General features: G+C 34.1%; 1 protein-coding gene across 2 annotated transcripts in view; it reads left to right on the forward strand.

Annotated features, from left to right (window-relative positions):
- Window positions 1-25124, forward strand: part of LOC121416153 (extracellular sulfatase Sulf-1-like) — a 90746-nt gene that overhangs the window by 62274 nt on the left and 3348 nt on the right. Inside the window, exons 6-17 of one of the 2 annotated variants that reach the window (XR_005970106.1) lie at window positions 7921-8071; window positions 12630-12805; window positions 14108-14227; window positions 14747-14827; window positions 15365-15482; window positions 16379-16559; window positions 17357-17508; window positions 18400-19064; window positions 20191-20360; window positions 20613-20761; window positions 21796-21928; window positions 23140-23253. Coding sequence is in view for 1 of the 2 variants with exons in the window: in XM_041609632.1 (XP_041465566.1) it covers window positions 7921-8071; window positions 12630-12805; window positions 14108-14227; window positions 14747-14827; window positions 15365-15482; window positions 16379-16559; window positions 17357-17508; window positions 18400-19064; window positions 20191-20360; window positions 20613-20761; window positions 21796-21928; window positions 23140-23188 (2145 nt within the window). In the remaining variant the exon portion in view is untranslated. The remainder of the gene's footprint in view (window positions 1-7920; window positions 8072-12629; window positions 12806-14107; window positions 14228-14746; window positions 14828-15364; window positions 15483-16378; window positions 16560-17356; window positions 17509-18399; window positions 19065-20190; window positions 20361-20612; window positions 20762-21795; window positions 21929-23139; window positions 23254-25124) is intronic. The other variant, XM_041609632.1, reaches the window with a different exon arrangement.

Consider the following 25124-nt stretch of genomic DNA (forward strand, 5'->3'; position numbering starts at 1 on the left):
AATTATGCTTGTTGGATTTTTCTCTTTTCATTCAAACCAAATTTTTGTTGGGGTGGACTTGTCCTGTAGATTTCTGTAAGGGAGGGAAAGGAGAAAGACACTGTTGAAAATGAGGAGTAGGAGAAGGAGGAAAAGAGCTAATGGAGTACGAGAAGAAGGAGGATAAAAGTGGAGGAGGAAGTGAATGAGAAGAAGATGGGGAAAAGAAGGAAGATGAGGTCTGACATGGAAAAAAAATAAGATATATTAAGGGCATGGATTTCAGATTATAGACAGCATGTTTCACTACTTGGTTTCAAAACTCTCTGTACTCCAAATGATACCATATGTCATAGATTGATTTATTGAAATTGTTAGTTGTACTATAAATAAATAAGGAGTAATAATTTTACTGCAACGGTGCTATGAAAATTTCATGGATTTGCAATAAATCAGAAAGGCTGTTTTTTAAGGTAATAAAAACAGATATCAAACAAGCATAATGCTGAGAAAAAAAGTCATCAAAATAAAATGAAAGTAAAAGTTATGACATTTAAAAACTTTTGCTTATTTTTCACAAAACGGTTATATGCACAACACATTAATATTCAAGTTTTATACAAATAGCTTTATGAAACACCACAATGGATCATATTTATCTGTTGGACATGGAAATGATGCATTCTCTTCTTCTTTCCGTAAGAAAACGTGACACATCCTGTTTATATTTCACATTTGATTAAGGGAACAATGGAACACTCATTATAGACTACCGGTAGCTGATTAATGTTCCTTTACATTTTTTCTCTGAAAGTCCCATCGGATTTTTTGTCTTAAGGCATTGAAAGTAAATGATTCATTGAAAATAAAACACAAAGTAAAGTTTTCCACATTGAGTTTACATTGATTTTATTGAAGAAGAATCAGCCATTACAAAGATTCCAATGAATATAATTCCACTGAATATCTGATAAAACACAATTTTATGTCCTCCATGCCTTACCAATTTTAGGGAAAAAACGTTGATCATTGATACAATTTCCTAATAAACTAAGCTGGTGCACTCTGAGAAGAAAAACAGAAGATTTTACAGCAGAAAATTTGAAAAACAGATTTTACAGAGAGAAATAACAGAATCATTCTGTAAATTGTTTACAACAGGAAATATGTCTGCAATTTCACAAAACAGGTATGTTTTAAAAAGGGGAAAAATGCTTTATTACATGAAATTTGTAAGGTGACAAACACCAAATAACAATGCATGTAAGATAACTTAGTGCAGTAAGATTACAGGTGTTCTCGAGACTCTGCTGCAGGATTTTTGGTTTTTAAGGAGAAATTTTCTAGCAGTGTGCCATTCACTTTTGGGGCTTTTTAAAATCCTTGTTCCCTTTCCCTGGTCGGATGTGAACTACCGCTTCCCCATCTAAAAGCTTTTGTAGGCAAAAATGCATCCACATCAACATTTTAGCTGGCAAAAAGACACAAAAGAGGGGAAAATGGTAAGAGATTCAATATTTTGATATATTTTAAGAACTTTTCCTCCTTTCAGATCTTCTGTATATGCAATTAACAACCAGGTTTAAGCTGTGAATCATAGGTGACAATTTATATACAGTTTGAGGTTCATGCAAGAACATATTTTGTGCTATTTTTTTTAAAGGTCAAGTCCATCTCAGAAAAATGTTGATTTAAATCAACAGAGCAAAATCAGACGAGCACAATGCTGAAAATTTCATCAAAATCGGATCTAAAATAAGAAAGTTATGACATTTCACAAGTTTCGCTTATTTTTAACAAACTATTTATATGAACAAGCCAGTTACATCCAAATGAGAGAGCCGATGATGTCACTCACTCACTCACTATTTCTTTTGTTTTTTATTGTTTGAATTAAACAATATTTCATTTTTTATGAACTTGACGATTAGGACCTCCTTGCCCGAAGAACAAAATGTTAAAATAATGGAAATTCCACATGTTCAGGGTGGGATGAAACTTCATTTCACATGACAATGACGACAAATCAAAATATTTAATATTTCATGTAATAAAATACAAAAGAAATAGTGAGTGAGTGATGTCATCAGTTCCCTCCATTTGCATACTGACCGAGATGTGCATATAACTGTTTTGTGAAATGAAGTGAAACTTTAAAATATCATAACTTTCTTATTTTACATCCGATTTTGATGAAATTTTCAGTGTTATGCTTGTTGAATTTTTCTCTTTATATTCAAATAAAGTTTTTGTTGGGGTGGACTTGTCCTTTAATTGCTTTAGGCTTATGCCTGTTTTCAAAACAATCTCCCTTATTTTCAAGAGCAAAAAGACTAGAAATTTATCATCATCATGTGAGCTAAACAGAATATACCATAAAGAACTCCCATCTGTCTTTGCTGCTAGTGGTGATGCTCCTGGATTCAGTGTGTGCTTTTGTCATTTCTGTGCCTAGTTTTGACTTTGCCTGCCTGAGTTTTTGAAGGTTGATGTGGCAAAGGTGTGAATTTGATTCAGAACAGTTGTGTTTTATTTGTTGACAGAAATGTCATCGGGCAAAGTGCATGTGACCTTTGAAAAAGAGTTGGAGTGAGTGGAGCCATGCAGGAGTGGTATTCTGAGATCCATTTTTATCTCAGATAAGATATTTTTTTGGTTACCATTCAGCCAAACAGAATATACCATGAAGAACTCCCATCTGTCTTTGTTGCTAGTGGAGGGGCTCCTGTCTCCACTTTCACCTCCTAGCTCTGCTGTTTTTCTTCATTCTAATTCATAAAGAAGAATGAAACCATTGGAACAAGATAGCTTGTGTGAAAACAGAAAAATCAAAGAAACAGATCAACGAAAGTTTGAGAAAAATCTGACAAATAATGAGAAAGTTATGAGCATTTGAATATTGCGATCACTAATGCTATGGAGATAGAAAATTGGCAATGTGACAAAGATGTGTGATGTCATTTGTGAACAACCCTCCCCATTACTTTAGTAAATATTTCACTAGAATTGCCTCTTTTATCACATCTATCCATAAATCATGTGTTCTGTCTACATGAGGGCATGTAATACATATTTTTAAAGAATGCATCATGGATAAAGAGTTTGTTTTATCATAAGAAAAAGCAGAAAGAGACATTTTGAGGGTATTTTACAGTCCACCAAAGGGAAAGTTGTTCATCAGTGACATCACACATCCTTGTCGCATTGCCAATGTGAGGATTTCCAGAGCAATATTCAAATGCTCATAACTTTCTCACTATTTGTCCGATTTTTCTCAAACTTTCTTTATTCTTATTCTTTGATTTTTCTGTTTCTACACAAGCCTATTTGTTCCAAAGGTTTCATTCCCCTTTAAACTTCTGCTCTCGATCTACACTTTCTTCTCTCCTATTCTCTTTGCTTACATGATGTAGGCCTATATGTATCTTTGCACTGTATATATGTTTCACAGGTGATCTATGTCTTACAAGCTGTGCTTTTTAATAGATCACCTCAGTTCTGCATTTGGATTATTCTTAATTCATTGTTACTTCATTGATAACATATACAGTGCGTCCCAGAAAAAACGAAACCGAGATTTAGCGATCATTTATCATTACTTAATCATAAACAAAATAGACAAATAACCTACCAATTTAAAGCTTAGAATCTCCTCTTTCATCTGATATCACTTACATTATTTCTCATTCACGCATGAGTGAGCAAATACAATTTGAAGAAAGGATATCAAAAACTCATTTGGCGGGGGGTATCTGGGTTTCAAAAAGAAAACCACATTTTTTAAAAGTTCAATATCTCCTCTTTAATTTGATACCTAAATTACAGAAAATGGTCAAGAAATAACAAAGTTCTGGTCATTTGAAATGAGGCTTGATTTTCAATAATTTCATAAAATGAAGAGGTTCTCCAGGCTGGCTTTCAAACTCACTCATCACTCCGTTTTGTTGACGATCAGCCATGCATTAAATCTTTTGTTCACCATGCGAAAGCTTCTGTGGGAAACCGGTGAAAACACGTTTATCTCATGAAATTATGGAAATACAAGCCTTATTTCAAATGACCAGAACTTTTTTATTTCTTGACCATTTTCTGTAATTGAGGTACCAAATTAAAGAGCAGATATTGAACTTTTCATAAATGTGGTTTTCTTTTTGAAACCAAGATACCCCTCGCCAAATGAGTTTTTGGTATCCTTTCTTCAAATTGTTTTTGCTCACTCATGCGTGAATAAAAAATAAGCTAAGTAATATCAGATAAAAGAGGAGATTCTAAGCTTTAAATTGGTAGGTCATTTGTCTATTTTATTTATGATTAAGTAATGATAAATGATCGCTAAATCTCGGTTTCGTTTATTCTGGGACGCACTGTATAATGTTTTGTTGAATTGAAATAAACCTGAACTTGAACAAAAGCCTATTAGTTTTGGTAAATCATCCCAAAGTGAATGTTGCTATTCCTTTTTACAAGTATTTGTATGTCCTATAATTTTTATGTTGTGGAGGATAAGATGAAACTAATTTTAATCTTCCTTCATCTCATTTTAGGTATGTTCAGGTTTGGTTAAACAACCAAGAAGAAATGTTGGTGAATAGCACTTTGCCATGTTTAACAAAATACTTTGAAATAAACAAGTCTGCGGAGCAAAAAACGCTCTCAATGATTTAAGTTATTTTGCACCCCTCCCCTCTCAAAGCTGCAAGTCAGGGTATGTTGTAAAAGTTACATTCTTGGATAATATTCTCTAAGTATTAAAAACACTTGGATGTTTCAGAATTTGATATTCTCTGTCTCACTTTTCTGTGTCACTCATATTTCAAAAATTCAAGAGTTTGTGATCCGAATCATGTTCCATTTACTGAGTTGACTTGGGGCTTAGCCTTGATTTTGATAAGGAATCTCTGGATTTCTTGTATTTCCCTTGTGAATAAAAAAAAATGGATTTACAAAAAATTTCCAAGGTTTTGTGCTCCAGTTATGGCTGTAACTCATGTGCAAACATACTTTAAAAGAGAACATTCATTGTTTCTTTAGTAGGTCAGGAGAGAGGACTGTAGTAGGGGTGGGAGAGGGGGGTAAGAGAAGAGGGCAGGGAGGGAGATGAAGGCAGATGGGGGATGGGGAGATAGAAGCCCTGGAAGATAGACAGAGGATGGGGGGGTAATAGTTTGCTGTTTAACCCCTTGACTCAAGGAAAGTGGTCTGAATATCCAGCCTAAAGTATCTGGTGATGATTTGTGTACTGAAATTGAAATCAAACGGCAAGTTTTTTTTTTCCTAGGTGTCTTGTGTGAAGGCCCACTTGCTAATCAAATGCAATCAGGTCTGGGGCCCGTTGCAGAAAGATTTGCGTTTAAACGCAAGTCAAAATATCAATCGCAAGTCCCAAATATGCGCTGTTGATTGGTTGAAAATCAAGTTGCGCATGATTTTTAGATTTGCGTTTGATTGCAACTCTTTCTGCAACGGGCCCCTGTACCTTTAGACTTGGGGGGGGGGGGTATAGAGATGCCCATACAACAATTATGACATTGGAAGTTCTTTTATCACTGTAGAGACACGATGTTCTGAATAAGTTGGATTGCACCTCTGGAAATAGTTTTGATGTTTATTCTTGCTCTCTTGTGATGAAACACCAATTTTTTTTAAAAATCATTTGCCCTTGTAATTGACCTTCCGAACCTCCTGGCTTGTTGCCATGGCAATATATATCCTGCTGGGTGACAAAGTACTCTCGGATTTGAACAATATCACAGAATCATCAGAGAAAAACAAGACTCACTTTTATCTTTTATTTGGATTTCATTTGTAAATATTGTTGCAATTTTGCATTCTTTCAATTTATACATCCTACTATCATAAGGAAATACTCCAACTTTTCAAATTTCCTGTTATATTAGGTAACTCATTTTATTTTTGCTCTGGTATTTTCTTCATTTATCTTTTTATTTCCTATTTTATTTTTGGTTTTTATTCTGAACTGTTGCTCCTTGTCATTCTGTCTGTCTCTTCCATTCTGCCTCCTCGCTCCTTCTCCCTACCCTCCTCCATCCCTGTATCCAACCCCTCCCTCAATATCCACTCTGAACCCCTTCTCTCTCTCAGTCACTCTTTCACCTTTTCTCTCTCACCATCATCATAAGCAGAGCTATGAATATTTTTTGTATAGTTATTCAGAGCCTATATCCTTGAATGTTACTTATTAAATGAATCCTCTCTGAATGCAAATATCATCATGAATTGTACATTGCCTTCCTGGGTTTGTTATTCATGGTTTCCATTGGCAACCATTAGATTTCAGGGTCTGGATTACAATGTTCCAAAGCCACTGAATGTTTTTGCTTTTTTGGGGGGATGTTCAGTTTTTTTTGTTCTTTTTTTTTGCTTTTCTGGATATGCACAATACTGTAGGTACTGCTGTATTTACTGTAGAACGTTAAAATTGAGATTAGAGTAGATAATAGATATATATCAGGAAATTATTACAAGAAATTTTAAGGGGATAGTGTTCTTGTCTTGTAGAATCTACTAATTCAACTAATAGTACCATCAGAGATAAATTCATGTTAATATTAGCAATTTTTAGGAGCTATCATTTATAACTCTGTAAATTGTACTGCTAGATACAACAAGAAATAAAAGCATTGTTATACACTTGTCTTGTAGTTCTCAATCAACATTCAATTCAAAATTTTTCTTCCATTTCACAAATTTCCACATTTTTCGTAAACATAAATTCATACAAAATCAGTTTTTTATGAAGAATATGAATTTAGCTACTATCTTTCTCTATGCTTTTTTAATATCAGCAATTAATCGGTGCTATCACATTTAACTATCCCATATAATGCTGTACAGCATACTCCTTGGTGTAAATTCAACATTTTTAGGATCTCATATGTACCCAAATCCCCCCATCTTGCACACAAATCAATTGACTTTGCCTGGCTTCAAGGGTGTACATTTAAAATCTGACAAAAAACACTCACCACAAATCAATGCTAATGAAATATTTACCTTACCAATTATGCGATTCATTTTTTATTCGGTGACATCTGACTGACACCTCAAATTAACAAGTCAATTTGCACAGAACACACCAGTGTAGTTAATATCCATTTGTGGTGGGCGATCAAATATTTGACATTCGCTATTAAACATTCGTTCCTGTTCTAGGATTTGATGAGTACATTCATTGCAATGTTATTAGTTATCTTCTGTTCAAGAACCTAGCTACAATGTTTACCTCGCTGACATAATATTTCCACTAATTCTCGTAATATTGATATGAAAATTGTAGAGTTTTGCCCCTCTTTTTCTTCTGTTGCTTTTCAGTGGATGAAATGAAATGAAGATAGATATTTTTTAAATATTTTAAAAATCAGAGATAAAGTTTAAAAGATATTAAATGAAAAGCAATGTATGAATGTATACCCTTTTTAAAAAAAAATTGTTCTTCTTGATATCTTTTGAAAAAAATTATTGATTTGTTAATATGAATTTTGGTATTGTTTCATTTATTGTTGTTGAATGAAGATAAAGCAAAATAAATATTTAAATATCATGGGCAAAGATTGAAGATATTAAATGAAAAGCAATGTGCAAATATATATACGTTTCTGTGAATATTTCTACCTGATATCTTTATACAAAGAAGATTGATTGATTCTAATTTTGGTAAAAGTATTAATTTATTGTTGTTGCACTTAGGATCTGTAATGGCATCGCATTGAATAATAAATATTTCTTCTTTTTCATTATTTCCATCATTCTAATTATAACATATTGAAAAAAATGAGTCAGTGCCATGATTGCCAGCAAATTTCTATAAATTTTTCTTTGCCTTTTCTGTCTCCTTCAAAAGCGCATAGAGACATATTTGGCAGTGATACGCACTATATAAGCATGTTGGTAATATTTTAATTTTTTTTCTGTTACATCCAGGACACCAGCTTGGAACTATGGTCCCAATGAGGACAAACATTGGATCATACGTCAGGCAAGCTCGATGACAAAAGTGGAGAGAGATTTCACTGATGCACTGCAGAGAAAACGTTTGATCACGCTGCTTTCTGTAGATGATGCCATAGAAAAGGTGAATAGGAATAAAGGGGAATAGTAGTCGTAGCATTCAGTATTTATTGAATAAAAAAAATGGAAAGACAGTCCGAAGACTGAAAAATCCAGGTACATCAGTACAAGAATACAGTAAATTTCAAACAACAAATAATATCATATCAAATCAAATAACTTATGCAACATAGAAAAAATGTTCCAGGAAAAATCTAAGAAAAATTCATTTTAAAATGTAATCTGTTGATCAATGGAACATGTACAAACATCTAAAAGTGTAATACTGAAATTGGAAGGTAATGTGTGATAGATTAAAGAAGTGCTGAAAAGTACAGGAAATACAACATATGATCTGCTTCACTTTAAGGTGGTGTTTATTTATCACAAGTGTTATGAAAAAACTATCACTCGGTTATAAACCAGTTTAATATTTTTAGTTATAATGTAGTTAATAATCTCAAGAGGACCATAAGGAGAAAAAAGAAGAAAATATTCTGTATTGCACTTGAGGTCTGATGGTTCCTTTTCAGTAAACTCAAAATAGTAATTATTATAAAATTTGTTTATGTCTACCGAACATTGCTCCCAAATTTTGCCATGGACATAAGCAATTGTGCCATAGGGACCCATGCTACAAATCAAACTTTGACCACCATGCAGTTGATATAATTGTTGCCTTCGTGTAGGCATGAATACCAAGTCCACAATCCTGTTGAAATGCCAGAATAAATCCAATTAGATTTCTATTATTCCCAACTAATGTGATTTCCTTTCCAAATCAAGGCTAAATCGATGGCGAGAATTTTTTTTTTTGCCTGAAAATTTTTTCAATATATGGGAAAGCGTGTGATTGACAGTGTAGGGGTCATTGGCTGCTATTCACATGGGGAGAGATTATAAAATGGCTAGTTTGTAATGGAGAAAGATGACAAACGGCCCAGATATGTGCTTGTCCCTATGGATCTAGGCGAGATCAGAGAGTTTGGTCTGAAAATTATAAATTCGATAGAAATGACTGAGCATAAGCACCCTGTTGTAAAATTGTTGTTTAATTCTGCCTGAAATGTTGGTAATGTTCAGTAATGTAAATTATATTGAAATATCATTGTCAATGATTTCAAAGTTTTAAAAAGAAATATGCAGGTTAATCAAAACGTAATGCAAGCCATGAAATTGTATTTCAAAAGACTAATAGAGATGTTTTTATTTGTTGCTTCGAAGGGGAAGATATGGAGTATAAAAATATATTTAGTTAGGATCTACCTTCATGTTTGTTGCTAGGTTAAAATATTGTTATGAACAGTGGAATATATTGGTGGGAAAGCTTAAAGCTTTAAGCCTAGATTTATGATATTAGCCTGTGTTTTGCAGGAGCCAAGAGAGGGTAGTTTATTTTGTTTGTTTTCTAGCAAGGCAATTTGTATGAAATCTTGTAGCCATGAAGTACATTGTAGGCCATATTTCAGCTAGGTTTCTGAAACCTAGCTAAAAAGGTTATAACTAACAATACATCCATAATTCACCTTTCAAGGGTATTGAAGAAATACGTCTTTTCCATTAAGATCTGAAATTGGTTTAACATTTATTTTCATTTTATTTTATTCATTTTTACCCTTTTTGGGTCTTGATTGATACGCCTTTATTCTTGTGTTTCCTTTTTGTTCATTCGTTACCAATTCAACTGTAATAAAGTAAGTTGAATAAAAAGCATATTGGTAAAAAAGTAATTGGATTTGCCCCAATATTGCAAATCTAAATTGATAACAAGTAAAAAAAATACATAGGTATGAGAGTTTAACTGATTTATTTTTAAAATGATTTTCAGCTTTTTGTATATTTCATTTGCATAAAAGAATTAGGGCCTTTTGCAATTTTCAGCTATTTCCATTTGTAATCACTAATACCTCAGAAAAATAAGACAATACTAAAGTTGATTTTCAGAACCACAAATTATGCAATATAGACTAGCTTTATGAATAATCTGTCTTTGAAAAAATAAAAGATGTGTAAACTTTCACAAAGTAGCTGAGCAGGAAGAAGTCAGATGTCCAGAGTAAAGGAAACCTCCCATACTAATTTTTAATGGTCAAGCTGAATGGTTATTGATATTTGTTTAACCTCTGGGGAGGCATAAAAAGGACAGAAAAGGCCACCTTCTTTGAACTAAAATTTATGGAGGTCAATTTCAATAATGGGCAGTGATTTAAAGGCATCCATGTTGAAACAGTACCTCTCAAGTTCAGTGTCTGAAGGCTAGATAGAGGGGGGGGGGGGGCATTTTATGGGGGTATACAGGTGCATGCTCTTCCCACTATTGACTTTCCATCACATTTATTGTGGCCCCATATTTATTTGCTTTTTATATCAGACTTTATAAAAAAAAATTGTTGCTTGAAATGATAGAAAGCCATTTTAAACAAAATTATTATGATGTTTTATAAAAGCTTTTCATTTTTTTCTCTCCTTTCTATTATGTAGGCATCCATATATACTGATTTTGCATCAGTTTTTCATCTCATGAATTCATTTTCATATCTTTTTAATGTTTATCCTACATGATTTCACTATCTCAGCATTCTCCCTTGTAATAATTTAACATTATTCTGAGCTGTAAAGTGACACAATATTAATAGAAATTGAATTTATTGACTGGAATTTGTTTTTTTCTCCCTTCATTCTTTTTTTTCATTTGACACTTCCATCAACGTATGTAAATTATATGCAGCTGTATTGACATGGAAATACATGTGGAATGTACAAATAATGGAAGAAAAGGCAATATTACGATGTTACAGTCATTTGAAAACACCTGCTATTTTGAGAGATTAAGCCTACCTTTTGTTATTTGCACTCTTTGGTATTGCTACCTTATGATGAATTACAACTGAAAATACATGTTACATATCTATGGTCAAAGTATATTTTGGCCATGACCCATAGGTTCTTTAGTGTATACCGCAAAGGTGTTGGGAGCTCCTTGATACTACTGTGTCAAGTTTATTGCAGAAATATAATATTTTTCTATCCAAATCATGGATTTCTTTTCAAAGAACAAGCTTCAATCCATTGGTTTCTCGTTTTTGATATTCAGGACATGTCCCCACATCTCCTTTGTTGGAATTGTAGCAAAACGTTTGAGCAGTTCTGCAAAATTTCTTTTTATGTGCCTACCTTGTGTCATATTTCAAACAGGCAAATTTACCTGGATTTTTTTTTTTTTACCTTCCCAACACAATATCTTTGAAATCATTCCCAGTATTTTGGCCTATTTGAACCCCAGGGGAGGTGATAATAACTGGGAACATGCTTTTGAATGTAGCTTGATACTTCTGATGGAAAAGTTTGTGGAAGTTTCTTTGAAGTTTGGTCCCGCTAAGACCACACAAATATTCACAGGTGTACAGCAATAGGATTACACTCTGTCATTTTTCCCCCGTTTCGAAACTTTAATAAGCAGTTGGGCAAACACAGCGTAATTCGGTCAACCTTGTGGGAAGGTATCAAAATGATGCAAAGAACTAATCCGTATTTTGCGAGTAGTTTTTTGTGGAAAGCACAATTTCTGTGTAAACTCTGCAGAAATATTCATAAGAAGGGTATGGACGGTTACAGTACCCCCGTTTGTGGTCTCTCAAAGGGGATAACAATTTGCGCAGGAATACAAATTTGTAGGGTACCAACAATGGCTACTTTATGCAAGAAGGAATACAGTGTTCATTTGGGAGTAAGATCTCTCTCGAAAGACGATTTGGATAGAGTTTCAAATCCTTTTTTTCCTTTTTTTGTAGAGTTTCAAATCTGCTGTCAAAAGAAAAATTCTGTCAAGGAAATTCTTACTTAAAAATCTGTCGTGGAAATGAGGGGAAAAAATCATTGTTGAATGCTCATAAGATTACATTATTCTTATGATCAAAGGTGTCAATATTGTGAAGTAATACATAATGTTGTGCTCCCGAGGCCATCAGTTTCACAAAGACTTAGAGCTATTGGAAAGCTTGATTGCGATTGGCTGCTGACCTTCTTAGTTGCCATAATTGCAAAGTTACAATAGTTGTCACTCTTTGTGAAACAGTCCCCTGTCGTGTAAAAGGTCATCAGCTCTTAAATCAGTTGAATAATGCTTGTTGAAATCAATTAGAGATGTCTTTTTTTCACATCAGAACCCTAGCAGTATATCAAGGAAATTTGCTCAGTAATGGTTTTAAGCTAATGTTGATTGAAATAAAACAGTGTTTTTTTAAATTTTAATCATACATTCTGTTTGCTTTTCTTTTTTCGGCTTTGCACAGAATTGGAAATGTAGTAATTCCCCAAAATACCCTTTTTTTAAATTCTAGATAAACTGCCATTCTTGTTCAAAAGAAGGTGGCCCAGTATTATATGCTTATATAAATAGAATTGATAATACGATTTATATCAAATAAAAAACATAATGATAATTCTTATTTACCCAGGGTAGCTTCTTCAGCTCCTACGAACTGTTCTCCTACCAGATCTGCATTTCATGTTGTTATTACCTTTCTTCATTCTAATCATCTATGCATCAATTGTAAGTTTTGTCTTTTGCTTCTTTTATACAGCTTTGTCAAGAATTGGAATTGTTAGGAGAGTTGGATAATACCTATATACTGATGACTTCTGATCATGGCTATCATCTTGGTCAGTTCAACATGCTGAAAGGGAAATCCAATGCATATGATACTGATATCAGAGTACCATTTTATATCAGAGGTCCTGACGTACCCCATGGTATCAGGTAATTTTAGTAGTTTTCCCCATATTCCTTGAATATTCCAGTTTTCCTCTCACGTTTGTTTTTGTTCTCCAATTCTTATGATAATTTTTGAAATAAATATGTGATTATGATCCCTTTTTTTTCAGAGAACTTTATGACTTAGCCCGCTGAAACTATTGATTTATCATTAAATACTTTATGCAACTTTCCACTATTATAAATTTTAGTAATTGTTGGTATGAAAATCATGAAGAATGCAATATCCATGGGGGAAAAAATACAGGTAACTTTGTGACAAAGTTGACTTTCTTGGGAACACAAAAGACTGTTTGACCTAAGGAGGAATTCTAATTAGAAAAGTATATAACACTTGGGGGAAATTCAAAGTAGACAAGATATATAACACTTTTAGAGAAATTTGAATGAGAAAAGGTATATAACACTTTTAGAGAAATTCAAATGAGAAATGGTATATATATAACACTTTAAGACAAATTCAAATTAGAAAAGGTATATAACACTTTTGGAGAAATTCAAATTAGAAAAGGTATATAACACTTTTGGAGAAATTCAAATTAGAAAAGGTATATAACACTTTTAGACAAATTCAAATTACATAGATATATAACACTTTTAGACAAATTCAAAATAGAAAAGGTATGTAAAACTTTTAGACAAATTCAAATGAGAAAAGGTGTATTAACAAATCTGGTCTAAAATTGTATTAATATCCAACTTATGAAAAGTCAATTTATGCAAGTTAAACTGGACTTAGATTCTGAAAAAACGAGAGCTTTGAAGGAAAAAAAAATTCACAGTCCCTGTACAACAATTTTACCACGTTATTGATTGTTTTTAGTTCTTAACAATTGACTCCCTCATATCTAAAGACTCAATGTACCAAAGATATCAATCTTTTTACTAATTCAAATTGCTATTTCAAGTAACGATAATACATATTTTTTTATTGAAATGACTTAATTCTTTTGATCAAACTGTGTTTTCAGATTTGTGTTTTGTTGGAAATGAAATAAATGAAATGAAAATGAAAAACTTGTTGTTTGCCTGAAGACCAAGTGTTCTGGTAAAATGAAAATCAAATTGTATAGTTTTCTTGACCTCTTATTATTCAGCTTCACATTGACTGTCTAGAATATACTTCACATACCAAGTACATGATTGTGATTTCATTTCTTAACTTGTATTTTTTCTATTTTGAATTGAACTGATTTATTATTTTGTTATGTTTATATATTCATCATGGAAGTGTTTGATGATAATACATTAAACAATCATTTTTGTCCCCTTTTATTCAAAATGTAGAGTTCCAAATATAGTGTTGAACATAGACCTGGCACCTACCATGTTGGATATGGCGGGGGTGAATATTCCACCGCACATGGATGGAACATCAATCATGAAATTATTCAAACCTATATCAAAGTAAGTATCACCAACATTTTCCGGAGTGGATCATTTTAAAGTTTCTTGCAGTTTTAAAATTAACTTTTTACCTTTTATTCTACAATCTACATCTATAATCTCTATAAGCAAACTCTAAAAAATAGAAGTCATCTTCAGTTTGTATTCCAAGCTATTACACATGGTCAATATTAAGAACTTCATTAGTGAATGAGTTACAATTTTATCAATCAGTGTAGGCCTTTCTTTTTGCTAAGGAATATTCTTACATAACAAATAATTGTGTTGTTGACTTTCCTTGTTATTGACATTGCTGAATAATTTAAAAATTTTACAAGATAAGGCCCAGATGCCTTATTTACCCAGTCATCTTTAGCAACAAAATTTGTTTAGAAAACAAATAATAATGAAATAAACCAAATCTTGAACAGATTACAGACACAGGTTACATAAATATTCTGTGCATTGAATGATGATTCAAATTAAGTCCAGAATATTTAATCTGTATGTGTTTTATCTTGCTTTTATTCCACATTCAAGCTACAAAATTGCCAGGAAAAGCAAGAAATGGAAATATATTGGGAATGAGCCCTGGAGAGAGTCATTCCTAGTGGAGAAAACGTGAGTACACATTTTCTTCTTCAACTCCTTTCACATTTTCTTTAGATTTGACCATATAATAAAAAAAAAAGAAAACGTTCCACCTTTTTCAGATATTTTATTCCATTGCCACTTATCGCTCAAATTATTCATGCTATAACACTGCAGCTATAGGCTCAAATATACTGCAAGGATTGTTTAATATTTATGTGAAACTGTTGAATATATCGGTTTTCCTTTAGACATAACCGAATGTGATGCAATATCATACCCATTTCTGACCTTTTTTTGGGGGGGGGGTTGTTAGTGTGTCGTATTTAAAATCCCACAATAACAGGCTCATTCAAACCATAATGTATTTATTTATTTGTTTGCCGATTATAGGTGTTTAAATTCGAACAATTTTTGTGCCATTATTACCTTGTATATTTATATCACAAATTGGCCTTGCAGCTATGATGATTTGATTTTTATCAAAAATTAATCATTTATTTCTATACATGTTTCGATCTCTGAATTAATGTTGTTTTGCATCATGTTATTAATTGTACTACACAGGAGATCACCAGAAGAAATGGGACGCTATATGGAACGTGTGAACAGACCCACCAAAGCAGAGTTACTTAAACAAGAGTGTGAAAACCCAGATCTCCAACCACCATGCAAATGGGGACAGGTCTGATACCTTTGTAATACCAGGGGAGGGGTGTTTCATTAATAATAATGATATGTCCATCTATAAAGCACAGTTACTATGTGCATAAACTCAACTGCGCTTTGATACTTGGTATCATATTATTACCCCAGCTTTAGCCAAGCCACCATATTAATAGGCGCTAAAGCATGGAATTAAGAGTTAAGTATGACTTTGAGTCGATACTTAAGTGTCCAGTTACATGCTGAATAAAAGGCTTGACATTACTTTGTATTAATCAATGCAGTTGCATGTTACATAGTCATGTGTGCATGAGCACTAAGCATGACTTAAAGTCACACTTAAATCTTTGTGAAACACCTCCCAGGTCTGTGAAATCTAACTGATATTTAGAGAGACTCCCTGAAAATTGCATGACTGATTTTCAAGTGAAAAACTGCAGATTTTCAACAGCCCCCTGATTCATGCATTGATTTCTTTCAATGGATTGTGTGTAATTGAGAAAGCTCTCCCTTCTTCCTCAGTAAATTCTTCCTGAAACATGAATATTATAGTTGGTAGCTTTGTAATACCCTTATCCTAATGTTTTTCTACATGCATAATGTAGTTCACATATCCATGTGAGGAAGTGTTTCTAAGAATATTTGCAATCCATTTTGCAAATGATAAATATTGCAGATAAATAAACAGATACTTTCTGTTTAAGAAGCAGACAAGTGATCACTTTGCAAGATTTGTAATTTTTATTGGATCCAGGACCTAAAATTGAGCCAGAATGCATTTCTTGCCCTAGAAAGTTGTAAATTGGAGGGAAAAATAGAGAAAGGAGGTATTTTGGGGACTATAAACGCAGAATGATTTCCTTGATTTTGTTTTTGTGACTGACAGTACTGCCCATTCTCTTGTCCATCCCACAGTCCAAGGTGTGTGTCGAGGATCCGGACGGCTCCCTCCATCTGCGCAAGTGCCGCTCCAAGAGTAAGAAGAAGTGTGTTTGTACCCCGCCCCCTGTGGTGACTGGAGGTTTCAAGGACATGTCCAAGACCGAGAGGAGACAGCAGAGGAAGATCCTCAAGCTCCGTAGCAACTCCAACAAGGGTAGGTGAAGGAGGAGCCCTCAACCCACAAATCAGGCTATATTTATTAATCATAAATAATGATAACAATAAAATCTGCTATTCTTATTAGGCAATGGCAAATTTGAATCAATGGAATAAACTCCCTCATCAAATATTAAATACAGTTTCGCTAGACAGCTTTCAAAATCTTTTGCGAAACTGCATACCCTTCACTCTTCCTCATAACTTAAAGATAAATTCCAGTTTTGGTAACGATCTCAAAATGACTTTTTACAGAATCTAATATAATGACCACCCATGTGTCTGTTTGTATGAATAAAAAATATGTGCCAACGGATTCTGGAAGAAATTGTGTAATTGCTGAGAAATAAGCAAAATAAGTGCGGATTCGGTCACTTCCGTCGGGTCTTTATTCCAGCAATATTAATACACTGTCCCACGTGTGCCTATCTGTGTTGGTGATCTTCAGTGTGATCATTTTTCAGCGTAGGTTTCAAGATTTCACAAAGTTCAGTTTACCGGTATGTAATTGTACCAGATCTAGATCTTCGATTATATACTGACGATTAAGCCTGGTTTTACAGACTTTCTCATGAAATCAGTGTTTACTGCAACTACTGGCAATTCTCTTTAAATCTATATTTAATTTCATCTTCAAGGTAGGCTACAAAGCTCTTTGAAGATTATAGCTGAGGAAGAAGAAGAAGAAGACATAATATGCCTATTACACCTTTCAGTGAGAATTTTTTTTTTTTTACAAATAATATATTAAATAATTCAGAACTAGAAATGAATGAATGCTTGATTGAAATTTAGGTGGTTCTAAATCCAGGAGTTCTGTACGAGGGAAAAGAGATACCCCTGCAGAGGATGAAGAGGATGATATCAACAACGAGGTCATTGACAATGCAGGTCTGGAGACTATGTGTGAGATCCTGCAGAATGAGACAATCATCTGTGATAATGAGGTAAAGTTGATGATAGAGTCTCCTTCAATTGTTTAATATTTATGTACAAATCACAATCCTCTCAGAACTGTTCATTTTTAAAAGATGCATTTGTTGTTAACTCAAATGTCCATTTGTACAATATCATTGTATATATTTTTTATCTCATTCTTGCTGTAATATTCTATATAAAGGGCCCCTCTCACAAGCTCTGCTTCTATGGGGTCCCAAACCTATCATGTATTCTCATTTTTTGTTAAACTGTGTAATATGTCTCTGTGTAAACTGCGTAACATGGTTGTTCTCTCCTTTCTACAGCAGGGAGTTCTCGCAATCACTTCCCAGATGTTTTCTGGAGCGTTAAGAATCTATTGTGAAACGTCCTACATGACAACGCAGCTTTTGTTGAAGATCTGTGAATCAAAACAGCAGTGTAGTTCTAGACTCTTAGAAAATTACATATTTGCAATTTTTCATCAGCTATGAATCTTAGGTTGATCTGCTAGCCCGGTTCACCAAATTTCGACAAAGACCTAGAATAAGCTGTTCATTGCGATTTGACAGGCATTTTCAATGGAGTTACTGTGTTGCAGAATCCGTTCTCTAAGCTCTTGCAAAAATTATGACAGTATTAGGGAAATTTATCCTGTTGGCTGGGAACCCATGCAGGCACTTCAACTGGGTTGAGTGCAGCACAATATGGGTAAATTTCTTGCTAAAAGAAAACATATGCCTTTGATGAGATTTGAGCCCAATCCTCTTAAAACATGAGAGTCAGAAGCATGTACCAGACCACCTATACCTTCCTTATCGTAATATTCATCCTTTAGGCTACCTCATGGCTAATTGCAACAGTAGCACTTCCTCCTATCTTTTGGTTTCATCAGTCTTTCTCTTGCTTTTTCCCTTCAGGTATTTTCTTCCAGGCAGGCTTGGAAGGAGCACAGGAAATCGGTAGAAAACCAGCTGAGATACCTGAGGCGCTACATGGACAAACTCAAGGAAATCAAGACTTTCCTGAAGAATTACCGCCCAGAAAAGGAGCTCCTGGACACATTCCCTGGGGAGAAAACGGCCTTCAGCATCGAGCTTTCAGAAGAGCAAGATTTCCTCACAGATGTTGGTGAAGGCATGCCAAGAGGTCAGATTCAGAGTACAGCAACTCCTCCCCAAGAAAGAACTGTTTCATCAAGCGTCCTGAGAAACTTTGAGAACATTGGACAAAACACTGTCTCAGACACCCAGAGAGAGGACGTGGAAGCAGATAGTGAACAAAGAGAGACAGGCCCTGACAAGAACAAAGACAGAACTAGAGTGGAAGACCCCATTAGAGGGCGTCCTAATGGAAAAAAAGAGCCAGCAATGGATCCTGAAGTTGGAGTCCTCGGGGAGGAGTGTACATGTGAGGATGTTGAGGTGTTAGAAGCAGAGGATCAGGATCTAGAGATTGAGATTCCCATGATCGATCAGGAGGACATCGTTGATCCTGAGGAGGATGACGATGATGATGACGGCTCCAAGGATGGTGAAGACAATGTGGAGGATTATATTGAGAGTCCATTGCTACAGATGCAGAGGTAAGTAAAGACAAGATGGTGTGACCCTGCTTTTATCTAATACATGAGCTACTAACAAAGTGGAAAGACCTTTCAATTTTATAGTATTCCACTAGTGGGTACTAGTTTTTAAACATCAAATGACTGGATCCAATCAGAACTACATGACCAAAATCAGGGGAGCATTTCATCAGCATTTGATGTTTGACAAGTTGTCAGATTTGAAACTTTCCTTGATCTTGATTGGCTAACAAGCATGGTAACTGTCGGATAAAACAAGACTTGGCGGATGAAATGTCTGTCAAGGCCTTTCATGAAATGCTTCCTTGGTATCATCTTTCCCCCTTGCTGCCTGCCTCCCAATATCTCTTTTTTTCCACTTTCACTCAATATGTATCTTGTATCGATCTTTTTCTGCATGTGTCTTCATCTATCATCCCACCGCTGCCACAATTAAATACCTCCTCTTTTTTACTTCACCATATATCTGTTTGTAAAGATAATCACTCAAGTTTTGTTCTTTCTATGAGAGGGATGACTGTAGCCAAGTCCTAGACCACGTTGCATAAAGGTTACTATTAGAGTAACTTTGCCATCAAATGGTAACAATTGTAACAATGTTCATCAGCCAGTCAAAATCAAGGATTCCATGAAGGATACCATTGCATATCGTTGCATAAACGTTGCCACAATGGGAACTTTTATGCAACGGGGCCCTAGCGCATCTGTTTCCATGATCATCCCCCTACAAATTGTTCTCTCTTTATCTATGGTGTTAATTCTCTCTGTAGATATGTCTTTATCCATCTACCATACCATCACTGCTACTAATAGATGGTCTCCTCCTCGTTTCTCCTTATTTGTAGACCCTTTGAATCATCTATTTTCTTTTCTATAAAAAGGGATGACCAAATAACTTTAGTCCTGACCAAATCGGATAGATAAAAGGTCAAAGCTAGAGCCAAAAAGGAGAAAAGGACAGTCATATGTATGAGTCTAATCAACCAATTTTGTGGGGTTTTTTTCTTTGAAAGTGGTGACCAAAAACTGTGTCCTTACAAAATATAAGAGATTGAAGGTCAAAGCTTGAGCTAAGAAGCTGATTTCTATGAATATTTTCACCATTCTTATGTTGTTGTTGTTTAAGGGATGACCAAAACCAAGTTCTGACCAAGTCGGAGAGATTAAAGGCCAAAGCCAGAGCTAAGAAGCTGAAGAGGAAAGTCATCATACAGGAGAGGAAACCTTGCAAGCAATCCAGGCTCAGCTGCTTCCATTTCGACAATGATCATTGGAAGACTCCTCCATTCTGGACTGGTAAGAATGATACCAGGAGGGAGGGGGTAGAGATGGTGAAGTTTGTCATGTGGTATTACTATACACATATTTATTTTTTATTTGTACATTATGCAAGGTCATTTCAAAATATTTTATATCATCTTGTTACTGATATTAGAATTCCATATAATCAAAGGAGATCCATCATTATTGTTTTATTTTTCCTCCAAAAAATTCCATAATTTTTAGGATGATATCATTTCTTTATCTTCCTTTACTATCTCACCATAGAGGGCACTATTTGTGCCTGCCTCAACACCATGAACAACTCTTACTACTGCGTCAGAACTATCAACGCAACGCATAACTTCTTATATTGTGAATATGTCACAGATTTTGTCGAGTACTTTGATATGAGGCTCGGTGTAGATCCACACCAGGTAAGTGCATCAAGTGATCATGTGACCCTTTATTATCAAGTAATTACTGAGAATCCCATTTACCTATTTGAGACTGAGCCTGCATGTATTTGGATTAAGGTCTATGGAAAATGTGTGTTTTAGCATAATCAACCAGTTTCCCAATGGGTTAAAGAATGTCTTTAATTTTGCAAATCCACATTATGCTAGCCAGTATGAATGAGTATATGCATTAAAACACATTAAAATAAAAATGTATTTTAATACATATATTTGAGATTTTACATGAAAATCTATTAAGATCGGGTGGTTAATCTAATTAAATATCTGCATGTTTTTTTTTTTATATTCAAAAGCATGGAATGGGCTGAATCTTTCAAAACGTCCGACAAGGTCTTTCATGAAATGCTCTCCCGGATTCTTTTACCTCCCCCTTTTCTCCTCTCTTTTCTGTATTGGCAGTTATGCAGGACTTTGATATTAAGTCACACTCAACTGTCAGTAAAACACCCCCTCCCCTCCCAAGGATATACTTTGCTTTTTATGAAATGAACTGTATAATGGATGCATGCAGTAGAAGACAAGAATAAAATCAAAATGAAATGTTTATTGATTTCTTGATGTACAATAGTACAATGCTCTTTAAAGGTATTGTTTAACTTTGTGACCAGCCGATTTAAAAAAAATTCAAACCAAGATGAAATATGTGTACAAGTGCATGTATTAGAACTAATAAACCCTGAAAACAACAGTTATTGAGAATGAAAAGCTAAAACTACAAGGCAAACCCCGATTTTGTAAATAGGTGTCTTATAGACGCCTAAATAGTACACATAAGTGTATGGGATGAAATTAAGATGGTGTTCCTGGTCACTTTATATTTCAATTTTAGAAGCACTAAATAATAATTTTCGAACGCAATTTTTTCTGGGCTTCATTTTTGTAACATATCACAGACACAGGTGACAAGTGTGACCTTCTAGCTCAGATTTTTTAAAAGTCAAAGCAATGTTAACCAATCACTTTAATATCCTTTTCCTTCTTTCAATTCTTAGCTTGTCAACATAGTGTCCAGTCTAGATCCTGTAATGCAGGCAGAACTACATGACCAAATAGATGTATTGAGGACGTGTAGAGGGAAAAAATGTTCACCATCATTGAAGAGGAGAAAAGGATCAAGAAAAAATGGTAAATATGCTTTAATTCTTTGTATAAATTAATAATCACTTTATATATGTCTTTATGTATGTTAGATACAGTTGAGGCCAAAAGTTTACATACATCCATGGAATTCTGTGAAATTTGTCCGCTTGCCAAAATTTACTGTCTTCAGAAATATAAATACTACCATTACGAATTTGGTATCAAATGAAAGAGCATATATTAAGCTCTTTCACATGATGGGATGCCATTGGGATTAAAGTATATTTCAGGTGAAATTTTCTTTGAAGGAAAAAATTAATATTCATGCCATAAGTATTCTATTGTTTGTTATTATGATTTCAAACATTGTTTCATAGAAATATATAAATTCAAATCTATGATTTATATTACATTTTCTATCATGATATGTCTCCACTGAACATAAAATTGTAATCTGAAATGTTTGTGAGACATTGAAAAGTAACTACAAATATGAAAAGTTTTTGTCAAGTTTTTATTTTTAGTTTGTCTAAAATATGAAGATTCTTGGGGACAAAATGATACCTAAATATTTGTCAGCCCCTGATGACAAAGCAATGTGATGAAGGGGCATGACATACTCTTTTGTTTGATATAAAATTTGTCATGATAGCACAAATATTCCAAAAGGTACAGTAAATTTTATAATGTTTGGCAAGTGTCAACTTTTGTTTGAAATTCATTGGTGTATGTAAACTTCTGGCCTCAACTGTAAGTATACCAGACTATAGGTTTTTGTAAATATTTCATTGTATTTCTATATGATATGCAACGATCAAGCAAATTACATACTGAAAATGAAAAATCATCCTTTTCCTTCAAACCAGGAATTTGTACTGCTTGAAAAAAAATTGCAGATTTTATAGTTAAACTGATTTCACTTTTTCATTTGCTTTCTGTTACATGAAATCACTTCTACAATGATTATTTTTGTTGTAATAGAGAAGAGAGAGAAAGAGAGAGGGTGTTAGGGTGTTTGAGTGTACAAGAGTAGGAGAGAGAGAGGAGAGGGAAAAAGAGGAGAGAGAGAAGTAGAGGGGAAGAGTGGCGGGAGGAGAGGGAGGAACGAGGAGGGGAAAGAAGAGAAAACTCAGAGAGCAAGAATTTAAGTCTAAAATGTAGGCAGTCATAATTCACATTAATGATATAATAATTTACATTTTAACATCTCATCTAATGTAAATGTATTGATAAACACATTTATCATTCATCTTCAGGTGTATCACAGCCTACATCATTCTGGCAGACGTTACCCCAGACGAGCAGGTATCGACCGTAACCCTCGCAAAGAAAACTGCTCAAGCTGCTGATGCCTAACCTAACCAAAAATGGTGCTTACTTTGCTTTATCTGTGCATGCTTTATTTAGTCTTAGAAAGATTATGAGCATCTTGCCATCATGTAGCAGTTTTGTAACAATTTTCTCTTCCTGTTTGTACCTATTTTGCATCCTTTGTGTAGCCCTTTCAAAAAACTACTCCATTTTGTGACTTTTGTCAATTTAGTTTTCACCATATGTAGGCTTTATAGTACATGAAACAGCTATAAAACAGGAAATTTTTGCCCATTTTGTGCAGTTCTGCTCACTGTGAAAAGAGCTAATTGCTATCTAGCCCTGTTTTCTTGGCAATAATAATAGAGATAAATAGATGGATGGATGGATGGATGGATGGATAGATAGATAGATAAAGATAGATAGATAAAGATATATGGATGGATGGATAGAAAGATAGAGAGATAGATAGATAAAGATAGATGGATGGATAGAGATAGATAAAGATAGATAGATAGATAAAGATAGATAGATAAAGATAGATGGATGGATGGATAAAGATAGATAGATAAATAGATGGATGGATGGATAGATAGATAAAGATAGATAAATAAAGATGGATGGATGGATAGATAGATAAAGATAGATAGATAAATAGATAGATAGCAGTTACTATAATGAATCCAATAGATTAATGTTAGCATTAACAATGATTCTCCTCTTATGAGCAAAGTAAAGCATGTCTTGACCAGAATCAATTGCATTCAACTAGATAAGACCCTGATTACTGGTCATTAGAAAAGCAACCCCTAAAACAAGAAATGATAAAAAATTGTACACGCGGGCATTTTTTTAAGCTTTTGTAAATTACGAATGAATTATCAAGTGACAAGGCCCTTTCTGGTCATTGTTAATGGATATAACCCCCATCTTAATTGGTTTGATTTAGCTTTCAAAACAGGATCACCAGTCATTCGTAAATTTGTTTGTAACCTACAAATAGCTTTATGAAACACCCATCCAGATTTTCCATATTGTGTGCTGAATGCTGTTTATTTCTTCGTAAAAAAAAATCATCTTTAAAGTGAACGTTAGATCTTGCTTTCTTATGTTTATATTGCAATTTAAATGTTTAGATTTAAATTGTAAAAATGCAATGAAATAAATAAATGCCTTGGCATTTAGCTGTTGTAACAGTCAATGAGTTGAGCATATGATTATGATGATTATGAGCCAAGTCCCTCTTCTGGCCAAGTTGAATAAAGATGGGAAATCGTTGCTCAAATATGTGAATTAATCTCGTGTGTAATTTGCATATGCATATCTTGGAACTTCAGCCAGGTGTGTACAAAATGAATGGAAAATTGATCAAAATCCTCATTGGAGGTAATTTTGTTTTTCTTTAATTACATTAAATGAACTGCTGTTGAGTTGGGTAGTTCTTTTATTCATACACTCAATTGTTAATGTGTCCCCTCTGCATTGATCTTCTATGTAGTAATCTTGCCAGAATAGTGCTCCTAACATTTCTTTTTTCGTGAGCTGCTTTTCTCAAGAGCTGTTGTTAAAAAAAATTGTGCCATGATAACATGTATGTTAATGTTGTGAATACTTCACTGGTTTGAAAAAGCTTAAAAGAAGCTTAAAACTTTCAATAAAAGAAAATATTTTGTTTCTGTGAGTTAAGAGGCAAATGCTCATCACTATCATTGTTATCATCATCATCACAGTCATGATCAACATCACCACCATCATCATCACCACCACCAACACTATCATCATCACCACCACCATCATCATCATCACCACCACAACCACCATCATCACCATCATCATCATCATCACCACCACCACCTCCAGCATCATCATCACCACCACCAAAACTATCATCATCATCATCACCACCATCATCATCATCCTCACCATCATC

This window comes from Lytechinus variegatus, chromosome 1 (assembly GCF_018143015.1).
Source record: "Lytechinus variegatus isolate NC3 chromosome 1, Lvar_3.0, whole genome shotgun sequence".
In the NCBI taxonomy this organism is placed as follows: Eukaryota; Metazoa; Echinodermata; class Echinoidea; order Temnopleuroida; family Toxopneustidae; genus Lytechinus; species Lytechinus variegatus.